A 22,451-nucleotide genomic window follows, 5' to 3' on the forward strand; every position below is an offset into this window, starting at 1 on the left:
AGTAACAAGATGAGAGAGAGAGAGAGCGAGAGAGAGAGAGAGAGAGAGAGAGAGAGAGTATTAGTTTTCTATTTCACTCTGGGTTGTCAGCCTGCTGGGTTAAAACTGTCTTATAACTCAATCTCGAGTTGCTCTAGTTGTCTTACTTTCTGTTCTACAGTAGAGGTAGGTCTTTGAAATTTGAACTGACACAAAGACAAAAAGGTTGAAGATTGGATTTGGAAACATGAAGGAATTAAATTCAATTATGTGAGAAGGTCAAGAGACTGGAGGAGGCTGGCTGGTTGGATGACTGGATGGGAGGATGGATGTATCAATACAAATGTCCTCCCTGTGTGCCTCTTTCAGGCTCTTTATACAATGTCCTGTTTTGTCTTCTGCCATGAAATTAAAAACATTTGTTTGAACTTCATCGAACCGGAAAGTGGCCTCCGAGTGTCCGATTTTAAAATTCACCAGAAGCAGTGAGAAAAACCATCCAACTTGACGTTGTGTCAAAAGTTGAAATACACATGTAAGCACCTTCATAGCTCACAATGTACTGTAGGTGAATCCATACATGAACACAACAAATTAAAATAACACTTAGTTTTGCACGTCCATTGCAAGGTTGCAAGATTTAGAATTGTAATTCAAACCTGTGTCCAGATGCATCTGATGCCACTACTGATGCAGCTGTGTCTGCCATTGTTTTGACTGTCCGTCATTGTAAAATCTCAACATCCTCAGAAATGATCGACATGAAGCCGCAGCGCTCTGAAAACACTCTCCCTGCCTTTGTCAGGAGGGATTTGAGGCTCTGTCCATGGTGCTGAATCAGTGTGCGACGGCTCCTATCAAACAGCACGAGCAGAAACGTGTGAAAAAAATACTTTTCAGGAAAGCTCATTGAAATAATAGGACACAGTCACACTCATTTCAACCTAGTTTGACAGCAAGAGAGACTTCCCACCACATTCCTGAAAACACCACTGAAGGAAGAACAACACTGTTCATCCCCCTGACAGGAGCATTCAGAGCACTGACGCTGCTATAGACACAGAGTGGTAAAGGTTTTGATGTTTGGTTAATTAAATACTAGAGTGATGCAACTGTTATCAGAGTGCATTAAAGTCAGCTGATGGAGAGGCTGGGTGCAAGCAGGGACATCCAGGACTGTAAAATTCAGCTGATGTAAGAATAGTGAAGAAGAAGAAATCCCCAAAGTCTCAGGAAGTGAGCAGCAGGACTTCTGAGGAGGTGACGTTAAAGCCTCCATGGAGTTTAACACTGACGTGTGCAGACATACATGAGCCCCAGCTTCTTACTGGGGCTCATACTGTAAGACATCATTGTCTGTTTTTATGCCGTTTGTACAGAACATACAGAGGATAGATGCAGCATGTCTCCTACCTGGACCTCATCGTAACAGAAAAACAACAAACAGACAAAGACAGAAACAGCGAGTGTCATTTGTCAGAAGTCAGACGTAACAGCAGCTGTGTTTGAGTTGATGCTTCTCGTACTCCACACATCACGTGGGTGCAGGAATATATGCATGCACACCTGCTGCTCTACATGCATTCTGTGAACATTTAGTGACTTAGTGTTCTGCTTTTTGTCTGGGACTTAAAATAACAATGCATCATAGAGTTTAACAAGGTGCACCGGGTTTCTCTTTTCCAACTGTCATTTCAAAGGGTCAGACTGAGAAGGTTTTAGCACAATAACTGCACGTTCAGCAAACATTGGTGCTATCATCGGTTACATCGGGACTCCTGGGTGAAAGTCCAGCTGTGTTTGACAAGTCCACGCTCCAAACCAACAGCCATCGTGCACCTTAAAGGCCTGAATGCTTTTTCAGAGACGCTGCTCTGAACTTTGAACGTGTGGTCGAAGTTTTAAATATGGAGTTTAATCAAAGCTCTTTGCACTTCTTGCAGATGCTGCGCCTTGTGTGTGTGTACATGACACTTTAAGGGTCCATTTCTTGCATCCAAAGCTACAGACTGTCAAACTTCTGGTTAGCCTATGATTATGTCTCATGGACAGAGGCCGTAGTCAATGTCGCAGCAGCTGTGGGTTCAAGTCCGACCTCGGTCCCTTGCTGCATCTCTCCTCCCACAGTCCTCCCTCTCTTCAGCTGTCCTATCTTATAAAGGCAGAAACGTTTCTGAACAAAGCCTTTCTTTGCGTGACGCACACGAAACACAACACAAGACTGAACTCTGTTGCCTCAGTCTTCTCTTGCACGCTGCAAACATGACACACAGTTTCCGCAGTGTGGTTTGAAAGCAGCCACAACAGTTTTAGTGTGGTATGAAGAGTTTATGTTCCCCCGTGGTTTTCTTTCAGCCCTGCCTGTCAGACAGAGGTGAACAAGACTCACTCTTAATAATTCAACGCGCCTCGTTTAAATCTGTGTCAGGCAGGCTGGGACGGCTGCACTGCCAGGCAGCTCACACTTCTCGCTGCGCTCGTGTGTGTGTGTGTGTGTGTGTGTGTGTGTGAAAGAAAGTGAATTCAGGATTGTCTGTGAGTTAGTTCACTCATGTGAGAAGCAAACTGTGACTGACTTGATCCCATTTTTGAGACAGAATACTTTGCAGAGGTACTTTGTAGCTTCTCTTCCACTCACTTGACTCTCCCCTCTTCACGGTTCAGCGTTCCTCTCTGCTGTAAAAATAAACCGACAGCAGTAACAGCAGAACATCCTGAGTAAAAGCATAAGCACATTATCTCTCCTCAATAAACGTGAATCTCAGCCTCATTACTAAACTCCTCAGGCACACATTGATTTATAAAATCAGCACAACAGACCATCAGCACAAAATGATGGTGCACTTATTACAGAGTTGAAAGGCTGTATTTGCCGGTGAGCCACACACACATTAAGTATGTTGGTAGTACAAACAATGCTTCCGTCTCCGTCTCTTTCCTCGCCTTGACCCTCCCCTCCCGTCCAAACAACAGGCTGCGAGCTGACGCCTCTTAATGAACCGTTACATCGCGCACACCTGTCAATCATGTCAGCTACGCTTCTAACTATGGATCACACGTATCGTTCATAAAATCACAACTGAGTCGTGTAAAAAAAAAAAAGTCACCCCTCGTACAGTGTCTGCCTGTGATGACTATAATAATCAGAGCTGTATCAGGCTGTAAACAGCTTGTTGGCCTGTTGAGTGTGTGTGTGTGTGTGTGTGTGTGTGTGTGTGTGTGTGTGTGTGTGTGTGTGAAACTTCTGGTGTTCTTGCATTCAGCCTCAAGCGGACACTCGACTTGCTGCTTGATTTCATATTTCTGCCTTGGCTTCTTTTTTTAAGTCAGCTGTATTTATATGAAGACAGGCGTAGACTCAATGTGCTTAAGACTGCACGCTGCGTCCCTGAGCGTCCCTGAGTGGGCGGGGCTGTCTCTCACCCCCCATGTGTGGATAAAGCTCAAGGTAAGAGAGGGAGGGGTTCACTCGAAAAGAGAAACAAACCTGAAGGAAGCGTCTTCCTGTCGATGTGAACACAGAGCTGAGAACAACAAATCCAGAGGGAGTTTAACTTCTCTGTTCTGTTAAAGGAAGTCGTCTCTCCACGGGATACTCACAAAGTGTCTGTTTGGTTTCATGCTATATAATTATTCAGATTGTGCACATTATAAGGCTCACACACTTCATTGAATCTGTGAATTTAAAGCTAAACAACAAAGCAGACGACAAACACAGTTCTCAGCGTCCTGACACAGACTCAAAGATGTGATAAATAACAACTATAGCCCACGAGACTTGGACATTAGCCATCTTTTTTTTTTAATTGCACCTAACTAAATGTGTGTCAGTATGATATGTTGTAGTAGATTGATATAAAAAGGTGTTTTGAGTTGACTTGTGCTGAGGTGGTTTGTCACTCAGGCCGTAACCAGGGGATAAAAAGTTCAAATGAATGAAATGAATTGTTCTTTTATTAAGAGGCATTTAATCACAGTAATGATGTGGAAACCTCTCAGTGTTCGTCCTGACTGGTCTTGATTTAAAATCTGGAGTCCATCCAGTCTGAGGCTGAGACGAGAGTCAACATGCTCTTGATTCTGAGAGAGAGACCTTTATAAAAGTGAATTAGCACTGCTATGTAGAGTTCAATCCTGTAATAAAAAACGTCAGTCTCGTGAGTTCACACTGCTCTGATTACTGGGTTTCAAGTGTTTTTTTTTAGACTTTTTGCAACAAGCTATCATCAGCCTGCAGCAGATTTCTCTATGCGAACATCTGCTGAGAAACACTCGTCTACAAAGAATAAGCCTGGACCCTATTAGCCTCCCCATTTGGCACAGAAAAATTGTGACAGCTCTGACTACATTAAAAAAAAATCAGTTTTTTTAAATGTAAGACGGGGTTGGCTTTGGTTGACAAGTCTCCAATTGATTAGTGTCCATCAACGTTTGTATTCCTGAAGGGAAAAGTACAGATGAAGAGCCAGGAGCATTAGGTTTGTTTTAGACCAAGTGGGCAGGAATGAGATGATTTGAGTGGAAGGGTGTGTGTGTGCGTGTCTGTGTGTGTGTGTGTGTGTGTGTGTGTGTGTGTGTGTGTGTGTGTGTGTGTGTCATATCTGCATGCATGTTTCACTTCTCAATAAAGTGTCACGCAGCAGCGGCTGATACAAACACCAATTATCCCTTCGAGCGCTGCGACTGCAACTGTCAGCACAACACGACTTCATCATGAATCAGCACACATGTAGACACATTGGTGTTCTTAACATTAGATGCAAGTCATGATCATTTCAAGAGGGAGGGAGAGGAGAAACACAAAGAGAAGTACGGAGGAGGAGGACAGAGTCTGCTGGATGGAAAACAATGCTGACAGAATGAGATGAAGAATAGACAGTGAAAGGGAGACAGAAAGAGATAGAGCGAGGAGAGGGCTATAGGGGTGAGGAGAGGAGGAAGGAAAGGGAGGCAGGGTTGCTGTGGCAACTGGCTGGACCTATGAGACAGAGGGGTGGGGTTTTGTGTGTGTGTGTGTGTGTGTGTGTGGAGGGGGGCTGGTTTAACTAAAACATGTCTGTGTTCAGACTGCACAAAGATGTCGACATAATGAAGAGACAGGAGCACACTAAACCAGACAGCGTGTGGTCATGTGTTTGTAATGACAGTTATATAATATGGAGACAAAGAGGCGATCCAGTCTGTTGGGGCCCCTGGTAAAAAAAAAAAAAAAAAAATCACAGAGGTTCCTCCAACCAGCATTCGTTACCCTGAAGTCATAAATAATCTGACATGAACTAAATAATGAAATGTAAACTTTTTCCAAAGTTCAGTTATTTTCAAAGACAGAACAAACACCGTAGTGTAATCCCAAAGTTAGTCAGGTGTCTGTCTCACATATTGAGGGCTTCAGTGAGCATGTTGTCATGAACCATTCTATGAGTGGATGCTGTCAGATGGGGCCCCCTTAGGGAGGTTTCCAGCTGTCGTTGCAAACTTTGAAACATTTTTTTTTAGCCAAAGCTGTGTTTTAAAGTTTGTCAGCTCTTGGGGGCCCCCTAGTGGTCTGCCAGGGGCCCCAAGCAGTTGCCTGCCTGCTGACAGATGGTCCATAACTCTCTGATGTGTATTGACAGGAAGTCACCGCCAGCGAACTTTCTACCCGCAGTCGGCAAAACACGCCATCTCTGAGTACAAACATACACGTTTCTTCATAAAGCACAGAGGAGCATGGTTACACACACACACACACACACACACACACACACACACACACACACACACACACTCCCTCTTCTCTTTTTCAAACACACTCTCATAATGAGGTTGGAGATTTGCATAAAGCAAAGCTGTGTTACTTAGAAACATTGACACTACGTCGGTGTAGATTTTGTTTTATGAAAAAAAGAGAGGAAAGCAGAACAGTGCGTGAAATGAACACAGCATGAACGTCGTACATCGGACCAACACGTTTAACTGTATCACTTCAAACGCTTCAGCTGCTGATGAACACAGACATGAGAACAGGAACAGACTTGTCCTCTACCTACATTTAAGGCAGTGAACACGAGTGGTCCAGTCTATTACAAACACATCAAATGCACTGACTGACATGCTGCTTCACTGCCATAAATAAAACACACACACACACATGCACCACGCCACGCATGCATGCTTGCACACGCACGCTCTATTGTACACACACACACACACACACACACACACACACTTTCATTCAGTCTGACATACACTGTCCTGCTGCCCCAAATACTCACTAAAGTATAAATCCACAGGCCAACCAGTCCCCGACAAATCTTTGATTTTCTCCACTTTAAGTTGTTTGTTTAACTAAAGTTTAAGAAATGTAATATGATGTAATCCAGATACATATTTTCACATTTTGATTCATGTGCTCTGAATAAGGAAAAAAGAAAATCCGTCATCTGTTGCAGTTTGTAAGCTTGTAAAAAATTCGACGAGGTACCAATCTGATGAACCAATCACAGGCCTCCCTGTCTGCCTGCTCGCTCTCTACCTCACACTCAAAGCGCTTCAACGATGGCAGAGTTCATACTGACAGAGACATGACACAACGTAGTCTCTACACAATGAGTGGTAACCAGTGGTGTCCATGGTGGCGTCGAAGACACTGTCTGGTTTTTTATCTACTCCTGGATTTTAAAGCAATCATCACAGGAGATCTGTTATTATCACTTTCACCTTTAATGATGTCCGCCTGGAGACAGGTGTAGCTCACCTCCTTATTGATTCTACTGTTCATTTCAGCTGCTGTCTCTTGTGCCTTCTTTCCTCTGATTAGCCAGCTCTGTTTGCAGTCGCAGGGATATTTGAGTGAGTTTCTAGGTGGGCGTGTCTGTGAAAAACGCTCTATGCTTTGCTGTAACACTTCGACAGAATCGGACGTCTTCTTCTTCTTCTTCTTCTTCTTCTTCTTCTTCTTCTTCTTCTGGCCAAGTCCTGCACAGTTCTCTACTGAGAGCAGCAGGACACACCGGCAGGGGATTACACCAAATGTGATGTAGCTTGTGCTAGGTTTAGTATGGACATCCAACATCGTAACGTTTTAACAATATATGTATGTATGTATTTAAATACGGATCAACAGAATAGATCTCCTTTTAATCCTAACTTTGTGTGAATGATCCAGAGTAAAAAAGATTTGTACTTGTTGAGGTATAAACCTAAATTCACTTCGTCTATCAGTCAGTGATGTTATTATGTTATTTTTAAAGATGAACAGGGACAGATGACTGATTTCTTTTGTTTCTGCTCCAACTTAATTTCTGGACATTTAAACCGAATAAAAGAACGTGACAAAATGTGTCACATATTGGATTGAGCTGATGACACACACTCTTAGATCTATAACCTATGTTTCTGTCTTGTTATACATTTGTGCAGAACATTACGGGATTATTCAGAAAGACACAAAATATCTCTCAGAGGAGCAAGCCTCCTGAAATAGCTCCTTAAGTTTGGGAGACGGGTTTTTCAAAAATGTAATGTTAGGATTCAGTGGGTCCAGTGAACTGTAGTCAAAGAGGGCAAACAGACAGAGCGACTCGCTTTTGTATCATCATCTGCCTCCAACCAAACACCAGATTAGAATCCACAGTCAGCGTCGCAAATGTCTCGGGTCACCTCAGAATAAATACTCAGCGAGGGCTCATTAGAGCAGAACGACTTGAGCCTTTTCAGATGAGAATTTAGTGTACGTCATGTCAGTTGCGTAACATTGGTCTCTTGGTTTTCAACTTGGTTGACCCTCAGCGTCAGTACAGATGACAAAGCATTTGGTATAAAACACATCCTCTTCCTATAGGCCGAACATTATTTCTAACAAACTGCAAAACACAGCTCTTTAGAGAAGCATTTACCCCCATGAGCCCTCGACAATGATCTCCCAGCACGCGTAAAGCTAAGAAGGAAGGCTGCTCCTTACCAGAGGCGCTACTCGTCAACCGTCAACCACGAGGGGCCCCAGGTGTGTAGGGGGCCCCCCCAAGTCTGACCGAGTTTAAACCTCAGCAGTGGCTCAAAATGTGCACATTTATAAATGATGGAAACCTCCCTAAGGAGCACTCACTCTCGTTGTACTGTCAAGCGTTGCATGCATTATCGTCGTCGTTGAAACCTACATTTGCCCATGAAAGTCACCAGAGTTGCTCTTCCTCCAGCATGCACAGGGAATTAATTAAAAAAGTGATGATGAGTGAGAGTGAAGGAGGCGGTTCATGTCTGATGAAGGGCCCAAAATGTGATCATTCCCCTTTAAATGTTAACCGATGCAGAGTCTGGTGTGCGGACGTCTTTCTCTGTCTGTAGAGGATTTTTGTCCAAACGCTCAACTTTTGGGATGTGCCTGCTGTTTGATATTGTTGAGACTGAACGAGGAAACACCATTACGTGTGAGTTTTAAAGATCATGGTGCGGTTCGTTTATTCATGTATCAACATTATTATTATTATTATTATTATTATTATTATTTATTTCAAGGTTGGAACAAAGTTATTTTTGAGGCTCTAGTAAATATGATTGATTTACCCTGATATGATTGACTCCGACTGACTGGCTGCTATTTAAATTTTCGCTCCTAGCAACCTGTAAAATGTCTCCTTTGGTCAACACGGACTTAAACATCTATATATCTGTTAGATAGATTACTTTTTTCACAGGCTAGCTCTCTGTCTGTGGAAGTTTTTTGGCGTGGTATAAATATGTTTTCAACGTATCAGAACTTCAAAGTATTGGCTGGAACAAATATGAATAAACAAGCAAGGCCAGAAAAGAAGCTAAAAGATGCAAATTCACTGTGGGTTTGAAAAATGGAAGAAAGCCTTTAAATTGTACCAGTTAATTTTGTATTTTCCTTTGAAATAGAAAAAGATAAAAAAGAAGCAGAAACGGTCGTTGTAAATAAATCAAACACCTGTCAAGATCTTGGCTGTACTTTAACAAAAACAATGTCAATTCCCTGCTCAGAGGTTTGACACCAGAAGCATGTAACTACAACTATGGGAAGAGAAGAGTGTGTGTGAGATCTTGAAGGTTTGTTGCCTCTGCTTTCTCTGAATGTAGGCTAATTAAACTGAAATAACTCGAGCCAGCTGCAGGCGTGGCAGTTTCCCTTCTTGTCCTTATTTCTGTATCCTTCATTCTCTCATTATCCGCTTCCTGAGAACAACGGAGAAAGTAAACTCATGTGTTAATGGAAGTGCTGTGTTGCTGAGATCAGCAGGAGAGGATATTCACAGAGCCGGTCCAGCAAATCCTCAGGAAAAGAAGGAAAGTCGGGGAAGCCACGCGGAACAAAATGTGTAATTCCATTTCTAAGAACAGCGTGCTGAAGCTCTGCTTTGAATCGTCTCTGCGCTTACACGATTTCAAGATGCAATACATGGTAAACATTCACGAGACAAACACGGTTCTCTCTCCTCGCTCTGTGTCAGTGGAGGTGTTGGCGTGGTCACTTGGTGCGGTGCAGAGCAGCTGTCCCTCTGGTGTGTCTGACTGTGCAGGCGTCTGTTTGGGACGTCCTGCAGTCTGCTGGCATACAGCTGAGCTACAGAGCTCCTTCACTGGGCAGAGTGGCCAGGAGAAGCTCAAGTGCAAAGAGCTGATTAAACTATCATCTGCACCCGGCCCGAGTATTAGGCACAGCTCCAATCCCATTAGGCTGCTTCCTCATCCACACACAGACATAATGCACATGCAGAAATACTATAAGAGCTGAGCTCCTGATATTCTGCCCTTAAATCAATACGGTCAATCTGACGTGAACATTTTAAAGGGATACTTCACCCATTTGCATGAAGCTTTGTATCATTAGAAACATGGTAGTAGTGTTGAATGGTCGTGAATCCAACCTTCATTTCATACAAGTTTTCTTCATGTGATGCAATATGACGCTTTTTGCATCACATGAAGAAAACTTTCAAGCAAAGAAAAACACATTTTTCTCGTCTCAGGGCAAAATGAGGGCTGGATTCACGACCATTCAACACTACTACCATGTTTCTAATGATACATAGCTTCCTGCAAATGGGTGAAGTATCCCTTTAAGTTCAGGGAACAAGAGAGCAGAGCTACAAAAAACATCAACTGTTTGAGCCTCCAAAGGAAACCAGAGGTTGTTTTTTATGTTGAAAATTCTTGTCCATGTTGCTGCACTGGTTTCTTGCACTCTTACTCGAACTGTAAATATGCTTTTGCTACAAACTCCTGCAATCCATGCCTCCCCTTGTGAGACTTTAAAGGCGGGGGAGAAGAAGACAGCTGCAGGGAGAACTAAGTCTTGAAGAATGAAGCAGGAAGCTGCTGCACCACTCAGATTGTAGGTATCTTAGCTTTTGCCCAAGCGAGCATTTGCTTGATAAATTGACTGAACTTTTGCTTTGGACAGACAGCAGTATTCTCTAAAACTCAGATTAAGTTACAACACATCCGTGCTGGGCACAAACACACTGGAACCCTCAGTTATAAGTTGTCTTGATGTTGTTCAGACCAAAACAACTATTGTCTTTTTTTGCATAAAAAAAAACAGCCTCAAGATTTTTCTGTTGATACATTCTGCCAAAGATAGAAAAAAGGATGTGGTTATTATGACCCAGGTATCACAGTGAGCAAAGACAAATTCCAATCAGCTTTTTATTAACTCAAAATCTATGTAGACACCGAATGTGAAGATTTTCTCTCAAGGGGTTCCTGAGAGGCCACTTACACAAAAATTGGACACCGTTGAAATGTACATTATGAAAGAACCGATAACCCGGAAACATAATGATTCTGGCTTCAAAGATGATGGAGAGCTTAGCGTAGATACGGACACTGCATGTCACAATACTGAACGTATCCCAGCATCCCTCTGTTCTTACCACTGCTATCTCTGGGTGGTGAACGGTATAACTGAGTGAGGGAGCCTTGATGATCTGATGTGTCAGTGATGATGGGTTTTGCACGGTTTGGAGAATAATTGGTTGAGGCTAAACCTCTGGGGAGGGAACCGAGGATTATGGGTACGCAGAGAGGGCTGCTGTGATGTGATACCCCAGGCAGTCTCCATCTGATTGGAGATTAGCTCTGCATTAAAGGGGCCTCAGCAGGCAGCACACACACCACGCACATCCTCAATCCTTTTGCTTATCTGTCGGATTCCTTTACTTCTTTAATTACCCATCTTCTTAACTCACATTTGATCTTGTTCTTTCGTGCCCGTTAGCATTCATCCTCCCTCTCTCTTTCAGTGTTTGCCACAGATACTCTTCTCTACATCGCTTTGAATTCACAGAATCAGAGTGCCTTTCTGTGTAGAGATTCTGATGAGGATGAAAATAAAGATGCTTGTTTCATGCTGCTCTTGTCACAGCAGCTGTGGAGAGAAAAGGATTTCCCCTCAATCACAGCTGGAGATATGAAAGTAGACCTCAGCGTACGCTCATTTTAAGGACCTGTGATGAGGCTTCATTACTGTGAAATACTGTCACATGAAAGACAGATCAAGGTTTCACGACAAGGTGTTGCACTGTGCAGCTTTATTAATTAATGTAACTATCCAGTCTTTCATGAAGTAAAAAACTTTTCTGCCTGTGTGCAGCAGGCCTCCTCTTCGCCTCTGCAGCTGATAACAGGAGGACGTAACCACTGCACTCTCTCTGCATAATAGAAAAGAACTCAACAATCACACAAATAACATTATTTATTCTGGCCAGAATGACTTATGGTTTTAACGGCACCTTGTACATAAAGGACGTACTATAGCCTTAAGATAAGCTTGACACTGTGGAGCATTACTCAGTCATAATTGATTGTTTATTTCGAAATAAAATTAAAACAAGACAAACAAAATAGTCGTATTCGAAAACCAGTAGGAAGAAGTAAAAACTTATAGTTCCCTACCCCCATATTACATTTCTTTTATTAGTTTATAGATTATTCCAATGTTGACAATATTTATAATAAAGTTTAATGTATTGATTTCAAACTTTGGGATGTCTTTGTCACAATACCAAAATATTCTGTGGACAGGTTTCCTGCTATTTTTATTTTTTATATGAAGTCTTCAGTATCAACTCTCCCATATTAAATGGTTGATGGACTCGTTTGACACTTTTCACATCTACACAGAGGCTGCGATGTAAAGTGCCCATCACTATTACTGTAACTTATCCATTCAAACACATTCATACACTGTTGATAAAGCAGTGGGAGCAACTTGGGGTGAAGGTGCCTTGCCTCAAGGACACATCGGTATGTAACTACAGGAGCTGGGAATCGAACCCCTAACCTACCAATTAAGAGACGGCCGTCTCAACCAATCAAAACCTTCTCTCAATGCCTTAGATCCAGAACAAGGTGTTATGGAGATCTGGCTTTTACTATTGAAGGACCAAAACTGTGGAACCTCCAAACATTGGTCTCTCAACCACTGTCTGTATTTTTAAGACTCACCTCAAAACATGTTTCTACTCAGTTGCCTTCAATTTTAAACAACCTGTTGAATTCAAGGATCCATAGCTCTGTATGTTTTGTGTTTTGCTGTACATAAAAGTTACCTGTTACTTGTTGTCCTGGTTACTTTCCGATGGGTTGTTTTATCTACAGTACATGCGATGTTCTGCACTTTGGATCAACTGTGTTGTGTGTAAAATATTCAGTAAATAAAGTTAAGTCTCTATGAGTGAGCCACAGCCGCCCAATGAAAACCTCCATGTAAAACTAACTCTGGTCTTTAAGTGGCTTAAGTTATGTGTACAACACTAAACAACATACAATGGATGTGATTAATTGGATGGACTTTATCTGGCTGAACTAGCTCCAGGTTTACTTTTACATAAGCTCCCATGTTTGCTGAACTTCCAGGCAACAGTAAACATTTAGCTCTGAAGGCTATTGTTAGCGAGAATTGAAACTGACAGTTCAAATCTCACCTCTGATTCTTTCAGTGTTACTGTAAACATTTAAGTGCTTGAGGCTAACTGTGGTTAGCATATTCTGTGGACACACAATAAAACTGAAAGCTCTAACTGAAGAACAGACTCCTAAATCATTTCCTCATTCCCACCGCTGAGCCTTCTGCTTTTGTGTTAGCATTAACCGAGCTAAACGTTGCAACTTATTAGTCTCCATTTTGACGTTCACAGCTTCGTTTTGACATCATGTAAGGTCACTCAAGGTCGAGAATTGTTTCTTCTTCAACACAACATCTTTGATCAATTTTGTGATGATGTTGTGTATGAAATGTGAGATCAAAGAAAAAGAAGGTCAAAGGTTTTATCTGGTGATGAATCATACTGAAAATTAAAACTGATGTCTCTGTTTGGCTCACAAACACAAAGAAGACTATCAGCACAAAGATTGATTATTTCTACACTGATGTTATTAAAGGTATAATATGTACGTTTTTTTAACATTGTAGTGTAGCAGATATGATATATTTCATTACCACAGCAGCAGTTTTATGAATCGTGGATTTACGAGGAGGTGCAGTTGCTCATAGAGATTTGGTTAGATGGCTACATAAGCTCACAACTTTCAACAACACACAAAAACACAGACGTTTGACTCCAGCGATAAACGATAAACAATATAAAAACTGATGAGCAGAGCCAACTTTGATCTGTGTCGTCTTCTGTCTACTTTGAAATGAGAAAGAATCTTTGGATGAGCCACAGCCAGGAAAGAGTCAACTAGTCCTTGTTTTTGACTGACTCTGGGATTTCCGTCCGATGATGGAGCGTGTCACACATTTCATTCTGCTTGTAAATGTTCCCTTGTGACCAAACGTAACTATGCAACGATGGAATAAAGTTTTTATCATTATGACCAGAGCAAACATGCCCTTGTAGTCTGTAAAATCAAATATCTAATTCAGCATTTGCAAAACATGCCATCCTCTAATGAACTCCTTATGATGAACTGTCAGACTTGGATTATTTATATCGTCAACACCTGAAAAATGTGTCGTCTGGGGAATGAAATTGTCCATTTGAACTTTTTTCTGGCACCTCTGGAGCACAAAGTCGATTTTTTTTTTTTTTCAAAGAACTTGTCTGCTCTGCACTATTTCGCAGTGACCCAGCAAACCACCTATGGGGCCTATCTTTTATAGATCACTGAACTTACAGCTGAGCTCAAGCCAGCTTTAAAAAAACTGTCAGAAAACACGACATGATTTGCTTGCCAGTTAAGGGACAGAACAAGACAGGGAGAAAGAGCCTTTATGGATGAGTCCTTACTTTTGAGTTATCAGAGCATGAAGTGAAGCTTTCTGGACCACTGAAGAGTATCATTCATTGGCATCGTGATCCCCTACATATTCAAACAGGATTAATCATGTGTTATTTTCATCCCTTGCAATACTTTAGCCCAAACACAGACACAGAATCACACGGCAGAGATGAAACCCAACAACAAGAGGAAAACTGTTCAAATGTTTCATCATAAAGAAATGAAAAAAGAAAAGTGTTAAACTGATGTATGAAGTTTGTTCACAATTTCACACCTCTTAGTTCCTGTTTATATCTGATGTGTTATTAGGAATTAGAAGCAGGCCGGTGAAACTGGCAAGATGGACAGAGTTGTAACGATTCTAGAGTGACTTAGGGCTCCAAGGAAAAATCTATTTTGCCGATGCTTCCTCTCCTTCCTGTTTGTCTGTTTATCATAACTCTTTATTTCTTTGTTGACTGTCTTTGGCAAACTTTGGTTTTCCCAGTAATAATGTGAAAATTAGCAGAGTGCTGCCAGATGGGGAGGTTTTGCACATGTTAGGCCACTTCTTTGGCTTTGAGTTTCTCAGCCTTCAGGGGCCCCCACACTGGTCAGCGGCCCCAGTTGCCTGCTGTTCTTGTTGACAAGCAGCGCCGCAGCATGGACTACGAGGCAATGGAATATTTAAAAGATACAAGTTGGCCAATCCAATCAATAACATGCTGTGGTAGCAAACATTTTATTTGTGTTTTGTATTTGTATGTAACATAAAAATAATGTATATTTTATTAATCCCACGATGGGGAAATCAGGTTTACACTCTAATGGACATGAACACACATGGATCCTATGGACACGCGTTAAACGAGAGGTCTCAGAGTGAAGGGGGCTGCTTGCAGCAAGCACTTCAGAGCAGTTTTCAGGGTTCAATGCCTTGCTCAAGTGGACTGGCATCTCTCCAGCGACCAGGCCAATTTCCGGACTTGGTCCATACCGGAGGCAGAAACGACCCTCCGATTCCCAACCCAAGTCGCTACATACTGCGCTACAGACGCCCCAGTATGTAAACCGTATGTTAGCAGGAATTAGGCAAAGGGCTGTACACAAGTAAACATATCCTCCTGGTCCTTAAGTGAAGCCAATGACAACCTGCAGGAGACTAATGACCAATAGGTGGCGTCTCAAAAGACATGTCCCATTATGTGGAAGTCTAAATGAAAATCCCCCTGCTTCTTACCTGACTTAGTACTTCAGTGAACATTTCTTTAAAAGGCCTTCTATGTGTTAAACAGACCAAAGAGCCGGGTGTATGATTCACGGGCGTGGCTACCAATGATTGACAAGTTTCAACCATGTTTCAACTGGGCAGCAATGCTTATCCACCTTCTTGTACAAATTTGGAAACGTTGAGCGACTGAAATGTGGACGAACATGTCGCAACGCTGAAAAAAACAATAGATGACAAGGTCCATGAATTCACTCACAACAAAAACTTTTGTCATCACAACAGAAGGAACTGATTTCAGATCTCTCAGAGAGCCTGGTGGCAGTCAGGAGAAAACTGCAATAATTCAGGGAAGGGCTTATGGTGGGAATAATTTATCTTTTTACAAAAGTATAACGCTTAACCAGTAGGGAAATACAGTCTATGTACACACTAAACTCTATCACAATATTTCCTTTATTACACATCAACCAATCTCCATGTCTGCATTGTTTCAGTGCCAGTGCTCATTACATTGTTACTACATTTAATCAATGCCAATGCTTCACTCACCTGTATGTTCAGTAGTGGAAAATCTGTCTACATTAGACAGTGATTTTATATTTTAATTAATAATAAATTCTGCTCTTTCACTTCCCCTCTCCATAAGCTCCTCTCATCTGTATCCACATCTGTATTTGTCAAACCCTCACTGTATTCTCGCCTCTAGTCTTGGACACTGATAGCCAGAGAGTGCAGGATTAAGTTGACCATTTCAAAAGGTCCAAAGTGCATCAACATCAACACAGCTGCCTTGTGGATGAAATATTCTACCCATCAATACCTCCTCCCAGATAATGTCAGCCCTTCCAGAATGATGCACATTAAAACCGCCTTTTCTCAACACAGAAATGCGCACACACGTATACGCGTGCAAACACACAAACCACGTAGGCTGTCGGTGAAAAACACTAGTGTGATGATGTGTGAAATGAACTCAACAGTTCTACAAAAAGCATCATCAAAATGTCGAAATTCAACACAGTGAAAACCATTTCCCTCACGCCAGAACACCGTGCACCTCTTTGAACACACTTGGGACCGGTTTGATCTGCATCACGTCCAGCTAATTAGCAGTTTGTGTGATTATGAAATCGCCAGGGGATTCTTTGATGTCGACTCTGCTTGCAGGAATCACTTTTGGCTCCACTTGAATTGATACAATCTGTGTTAGGGCTCCGTGTTGGGACACACACACACACACACACACACACACACAAACACACACACAAATGTACATGCATCTGTTACATCTGAGCTCATGCACAATAAGGGAAATTGTGTCTTGGATGCACAACAAAGAAATAATATTCTGCATTTGAAGATACATATTCGTGAGCTTATGCAAAAACTTCTTTTTTTTTATTTGCACAAAAAACAAAACAACTAAACGAACATTCTCATTGTCTTGGTTGTCATTTTTTTAAAATATATTTTTCTCTAAATCTCAGTAGTTGGTTCTACTCCTCTGGGGACTTGTCCAAGCTGAATTTAACAAAATAAGAAGAACTTGCGAATGCAGTTTACAAGTTTTCCAGGTTAGCCAAGTTTCTTAGAAGCACAAGATAACGCAATAATGCTCCTTGAGTAAAATGATATCATATTGGCATACCATGGTAACATAAGAAGTAAGGTGAATTACAGGTGACACAGCCTATGATAGTTTTGGTTCAGTTAATGCTTGCTAAGTTTGAGCTCTTGCTAGCTGTAATGTTCCCTTGGAATTCAAGTTTACCATGTGAACTAACCTGCATGAGTCTCACCGTGTCAGCCTACAGTGAAAATAGCTGGAGACTAAACTCTTGAATTTCCAGACAGAAGAAAGCCTTGTACGTGTTGGGATAACAAACAACGACAGACACTGTGATCTGAATGAGCTTTGAGCCGGAGTAATAGATTTCATTCTGGTCCAAAGTCTGGAATCTCAGTGTGAGTGAAAAGACACTGATTTTAGCCTGGGATGTAATTGCAGAAGAACATATTGCATGTGAGGAAACCATTGCAAATGAAGTGAACTGTTGACTAAAAGAGAAACACATCTACTCGGTTTCCTCGCTGTGTTCTGGTCACATCTGTTCATTGGGGATCATGCTGTGGAAAAGGGTCCAAGAAAAACATCAATATTGAAAAGACTGATAAGCTTCTCACTTTCTGCTCGACTCAGAAACAAATCTTAATTCCAATGTGCATCTCTAATCAACTTATCCGACAGCGTATTGCACCCCCTAATACAATTACAGACACAATATAGCCTCTACATGGAGTGTTTTCCAGTTTTGCACAGATGAATGAATGCGCTGAGTGGGGATACATTACTGGAATGCATGTGCAGATCATGCATAATGAAAGCTAATCTCTTAGGCAGAAATGGCAACCAAAATAGAAGCTGTGATCTTTGATGCAACACTGCCAAAGGCACTTCATTATCATAATTCCATACAATTACACATTATCTCAGCCAGCTGGATGAAACTGAACAGGCAGTGTCAGAATGATGGGGTGTTTGGGAAAGACCCAGAGTATATCATCAAGGCTGCAAAACATCTTCCTGATGGTTGATGAAGAATAATTAGGATTTCAGACTTTTCATTTTTAAAGGCAGGCGTGCAGGTCACCAAGTAACCCATGGCATGACAGGTTTACATTTGTGAGACCTCTTCTATTGATTTAGTCCTCATATAAGTGTAAGATCAAATGTCAGCTTTATTGTTAGCTATAAGGGGAGCCCCTGTACGCTCCCACGGGAGACGAGGTTGAGAGTGTGCTGCTGATAAGAAGAAGCAAGTCTCCCGTGTAGTGTTCGTGCGCAGAATGAGCGATGCGCTCCCGCTGCGCTCATCCTCTGGTGGACTGAGCCGATGGACTCATTTCTGATAAAGGGAAAAGGTGCTACTAAAGCAATGGATGGGGATTTGAATAGATTGGCTCTAGTCCTCTTAAACCAAAGGAGCTACCATTCACAAACACATTCTCTTAAGCAAAAAACAAACTTAGTGTCTTCCATCCATACCGCATAGCAGCTGCATCCAGGCGCACGTCTTATAGACCGTGGCGGTGTTGCAGAAGAAGAAGAGAGCGAAGCAACCGATGCAGGTGATGATGAGCACCGTGGACATCAACACGAAGAAGGAGGCCGCCTTGAAAGCTCCCGACGGGATGGAGCTGAATTCCGAGAAGGTGCCTTGGCACAAGAGCTCTCTGTTGGAGTTCCCGTTGCCCACGCAGTAGTGGAACAAGCCGAAGTAACCGGCGTGAGGGGTGCTGATGCTGTCGCCAATCCAGTAGGGCTGTGTGAAGACCACCACATTGATGATGGCCAAACAGATGGTGAATATAGCCCATAGGACCCCAATGGCCCGGGAGTTGCGCATGTAGGTGTCATGGTAGATTTTGGATGCTTCCTGGGAAGGCAGCATTTTTCTCTCCCACCCCCCAACCCCCCCGCACAAATATCCAACTGTCCAGTGACTCCCCTCGTCTCCCTCTAAAGCTCAGTCCGTCAGCAGCTCTAGATACTCTGATTTTTTGGATTGTCTACCTCTTTCCTCCCGCGTCCCTCCTTCTTCTCAGAACAGTCAATCAACTCAGTGGTGAAGCGTGATTCAGCTGACGGGGAAAGCCTCCCCTCTCCTCTCCTCTCCTCCCCTCTCCTCTCCTCTGCTCCTCTCTCCTCTCCTCTCCTCTGCTCCTCTCAGCGCGTAAAGGCTCAGCAGAACAGACAGCCGAGCTCACGGAGCCAAAAACAGCGGCCAGCGATGGACGGGGTGAGCATCATAGTCTTCCTCGAGCATCTCCACCTAACAGCACGATCTGCTGTGCATTCAGACCCAACAGGCTTCAGATGAGATATACCGTAGGATGCAAACTTCAATTATCACCGAGATGATGCCGAATCCTCCAAAAACGAACTAAGATCCAAAAGAAATAGCCATAGACGCTGTTGCAGCCTTTGACATACTTCAATCAAGAATCAAAACTGGACTATAACAAAAGAATGTCCGAGAATAAATGAACAAAAAATACAAATCAGTTCTTCAACACTGCACAAACACACACACCACACACATACTGCCCACCCTGTGACAGTGGTTTTGGAGGCTGTGACACACACACTCTCTCTCTCTCTCTCTCTCTCTCTCTCTCTCTCTCTCTCTGTCCGGGCGCGCAGCCGAGGAACACCGTCGACTTGTGGATGGTTTTTGAAATTGCAAAATGTGAACATCTCCTTCCTATTGACAGCCCAAACACACTTTTTAATCAAACACCCAAAGGCTTTCTTTAGAGAGTATTAAACCCCAGGAGACCAGCAATGATTTCTTTTAAATGAATGAATCAGACTCAAGTAAACGGGCCAAGTTGTTTTCCAGTATGTGATAATTTCAGTCATCAACAAATTGGCTAATAAAAGAGTTGTCTTTGATTACGTTTCTGAACCTTGCTGTTTTACAGATGAAATTACACAACACACAAAACAATTTAATACAATAAACTTTGATTCAAATCGATAAAATACAGTATCATTGGATTCAGCATATTAAAAGTTACAATACCATATACAAAATGACTAACTGATTTATAATGCATCCAATTTGATTGATTGGATGCATTACAGCACAATACAATACCAATCATTGTATCTTGTTGTGATCAGGAAACTTGAATCCTTCATGTTGACAACAACAGGATGCGATTTAATGAAATGATTCAATCAGATATTCAAGGATATAATAAACTTATATTGCCCAGGGGGAAATTTTGTCTTGGACTTTTGTAATGCTGCACAAATATAAGACTCAACACCCAATGTAGTTGGAACTTTGGACCTAGTTTGTCTCCAAGCAAGATATAAATCATGCAATTATTAATATCTGAACATTTATTCAAATTGTGTTGATAAAAAAACAATACCGCAGACAGAAAGTTAAAATGTCACATTTGAGAAGCTTATATTGAATAAATGTTAAATAACATTGAGTTTATGGGATGTATTTGTTTGACACATGGCCCGAATAAGACGCGTGAAAGCAGCGTGGAGCAGTCACATAAAATATTCATCAGCAGAGCGGCTGAATGGTCAATATTAACACTGACTGCTGGATTTAACTTTAACCAGTCTCATGTATAAATTAATGTCAAAAGAACAAAACCCCATTGGAAGAAACTGTCCGCTCAGATTAATGGTACCGATTATTTTAAACAAACTGTCATGGGACTTTGGGCACAATCTGAGTTAAATATGATGTGTCACTCCGGGGTGGGCTGTTCCTGATATAACAATAAAATTATATTCTTTTCAGTGACAAGCTTTGTATGATTAAATCTGTCTTAATTTGTTTCTAAATGCTTTCAGGATTGTGATTGATTATAGACACATTCCTTCCTTTCTCTTTTATATATTAAATCATATCAAAAGATGTATTGTATTTTATCTATTTACTTTATATTCATTTTACTAGACTCTTCCTAGACTCTGCTGACACACAGCCCTCAACAAAAGTGAAAGGGACAGACACTGAGGAGTGCTGGACACGTTTGACAGCTGGAGTTTTGCAGAAGGAGGTCCACAGCCATCAGGCCACTGGCACCACTCATGCATTTCAATTTTTGAGTTAAAGTTTCATTATTCATAGCTACATTTCACCAGAGAAAGTGAAGTGACGGCAAACGAGAATCAGGAATCAACCGAAGCTCCATGAGGTGAAGGAAATAAGAGATCTCTCATCTCTTGGAGTAAAAGCTACTCAAATTATATCGTCAGATGTATACGTGTGTGTGCAGATAAGCAGATAAAATGCAATGTGAACCTGCTAATGTTACTGAATCTAACTTTACCCTTATTATTGCCGGAAAATGCTGCGCAGTTGATTTTCTTTTTTTATCATTTAAATATCCCAATATTTTGACTCACACATGGGTGCATAACGCAGCCCTAAATAATTTGCTATTAATCATCACCATTTTCACATATGCACTCCTGGAAATGTCTAGAAAAGGTCAGACAGACTGCCCCTGAAATCCTCAGAGCTTGCTTGTTCACACATACACCCTAATATTGGAGACTTTATGCGCTTTACAGGCAGAAGCACATTGTGTTTCTCGCAATGTCATAACACACTGGGACACCAATATTGAGCTGCTACAGAGGATGTAAGTATGGGTGCTATGACGGTGGAACTTAACAGCGCTGTTGTTGTTGCCTTCTTCTTCAGATACTGAGGTAGGCCTATACACTGGGAATCACATGACAGGCAGCATTGTTACTCTAAGATGAGTAAGTAGAGGACATTTTAAATTTAGGTTTTGATTTGAGTGACTTTCTTACTTGTTTAATCCTTTTAAAAACTGCCTGAACACAAACTGCCTGGGTGGACAGACATCCATTTTATTTTACTCCATTTTCCTGTGATAACGCATACATATTGGTTGCTTTCTTTATGTCTCAACTTATTGAGCTCGCTATCTTGGTTTTGCAATCAGGATCTTATCCAGAGGCGCTGCTTGTCAACAGGCTGATAAACTTTGACGCCACAACATTGGCTCAAATTGGTCAAATTTTGCAAGAGCAGTAGGAAATCTGCCTCAGCAGGCCCCATCTGAAAGCACTCCCTCTTAATGACCTGCTAAGCATCACAACATTGTTCCTGTGAAAACCAACATTCGTCAATTAAGGATATATCTGTCTGTGGGTGGAAAAAGAAAGAGGAAAAATCCTCAGAAGGGGCCCCCAATGATCCTTTACCTAGGGCCCCACCAACACTGGAATGGCCCCTGTGTACCATTAGGGATTAGGGAAGGTAAAAGTAAGCAATGTTATACAATTGTTAAATTGGATATATTTGAATCAGCTTCACAGAAATAAACACTCGTGCATTAAAACGAGGTCTTCAGACTCAGAGAAGTCCAGCGAGTAAACAAATGTGGCTGCAGAGGAATCATAACATGAGACCTGGTTTGTGGTTTGTCTATGGTTCTGATCAACAACAAACGTCATTTAAAGGGG

General features: G+C 41.9%; 1 protein-coding gene across 2 annotated transcripts in view; it reads right to left on the bottom strand.

The window, feature by feature from the left end:
* The window catches only part of lhfpl4a (LHFPL tetraspan subfamily member 4a), a 29,377-nt gene extending 9,728 nt beyond the window's left edge, over window positions 1–19,649 (bottom strand). The window contains exon 1 of one of the 2 annotated variants that reach the window (XM_079340575.1): window positions 18,462–19,649. In XM_079340575.1, the coding sequence (XP_079196701.1) occupies window positions 18,462–18,867 (406 nt within the window). In that variant the 5' untranslated portion in view covers window positions 18,868–19,649. The remainder of the gene's footprint in view (window positions 1–18,461) is intronic. The other variant, XM_079340576.1, reaches the window with a different exon arrangement.
* Between the last annotated feature and the right edge of the window lie 2,802 nt (window positions 19,650–22,451).

The sequence above is a fragment of the Symphodus melops genome (genome assembly GCF_947650265.1).
Source record: "Symphodus melops genome assembly, chromosome: 4".
Lineage (NCBI taxonomy): Eukaryota > Metazoa > Chordata > Actinopteri > Labriformes > Labridae > Symphodus > Symphodus melops.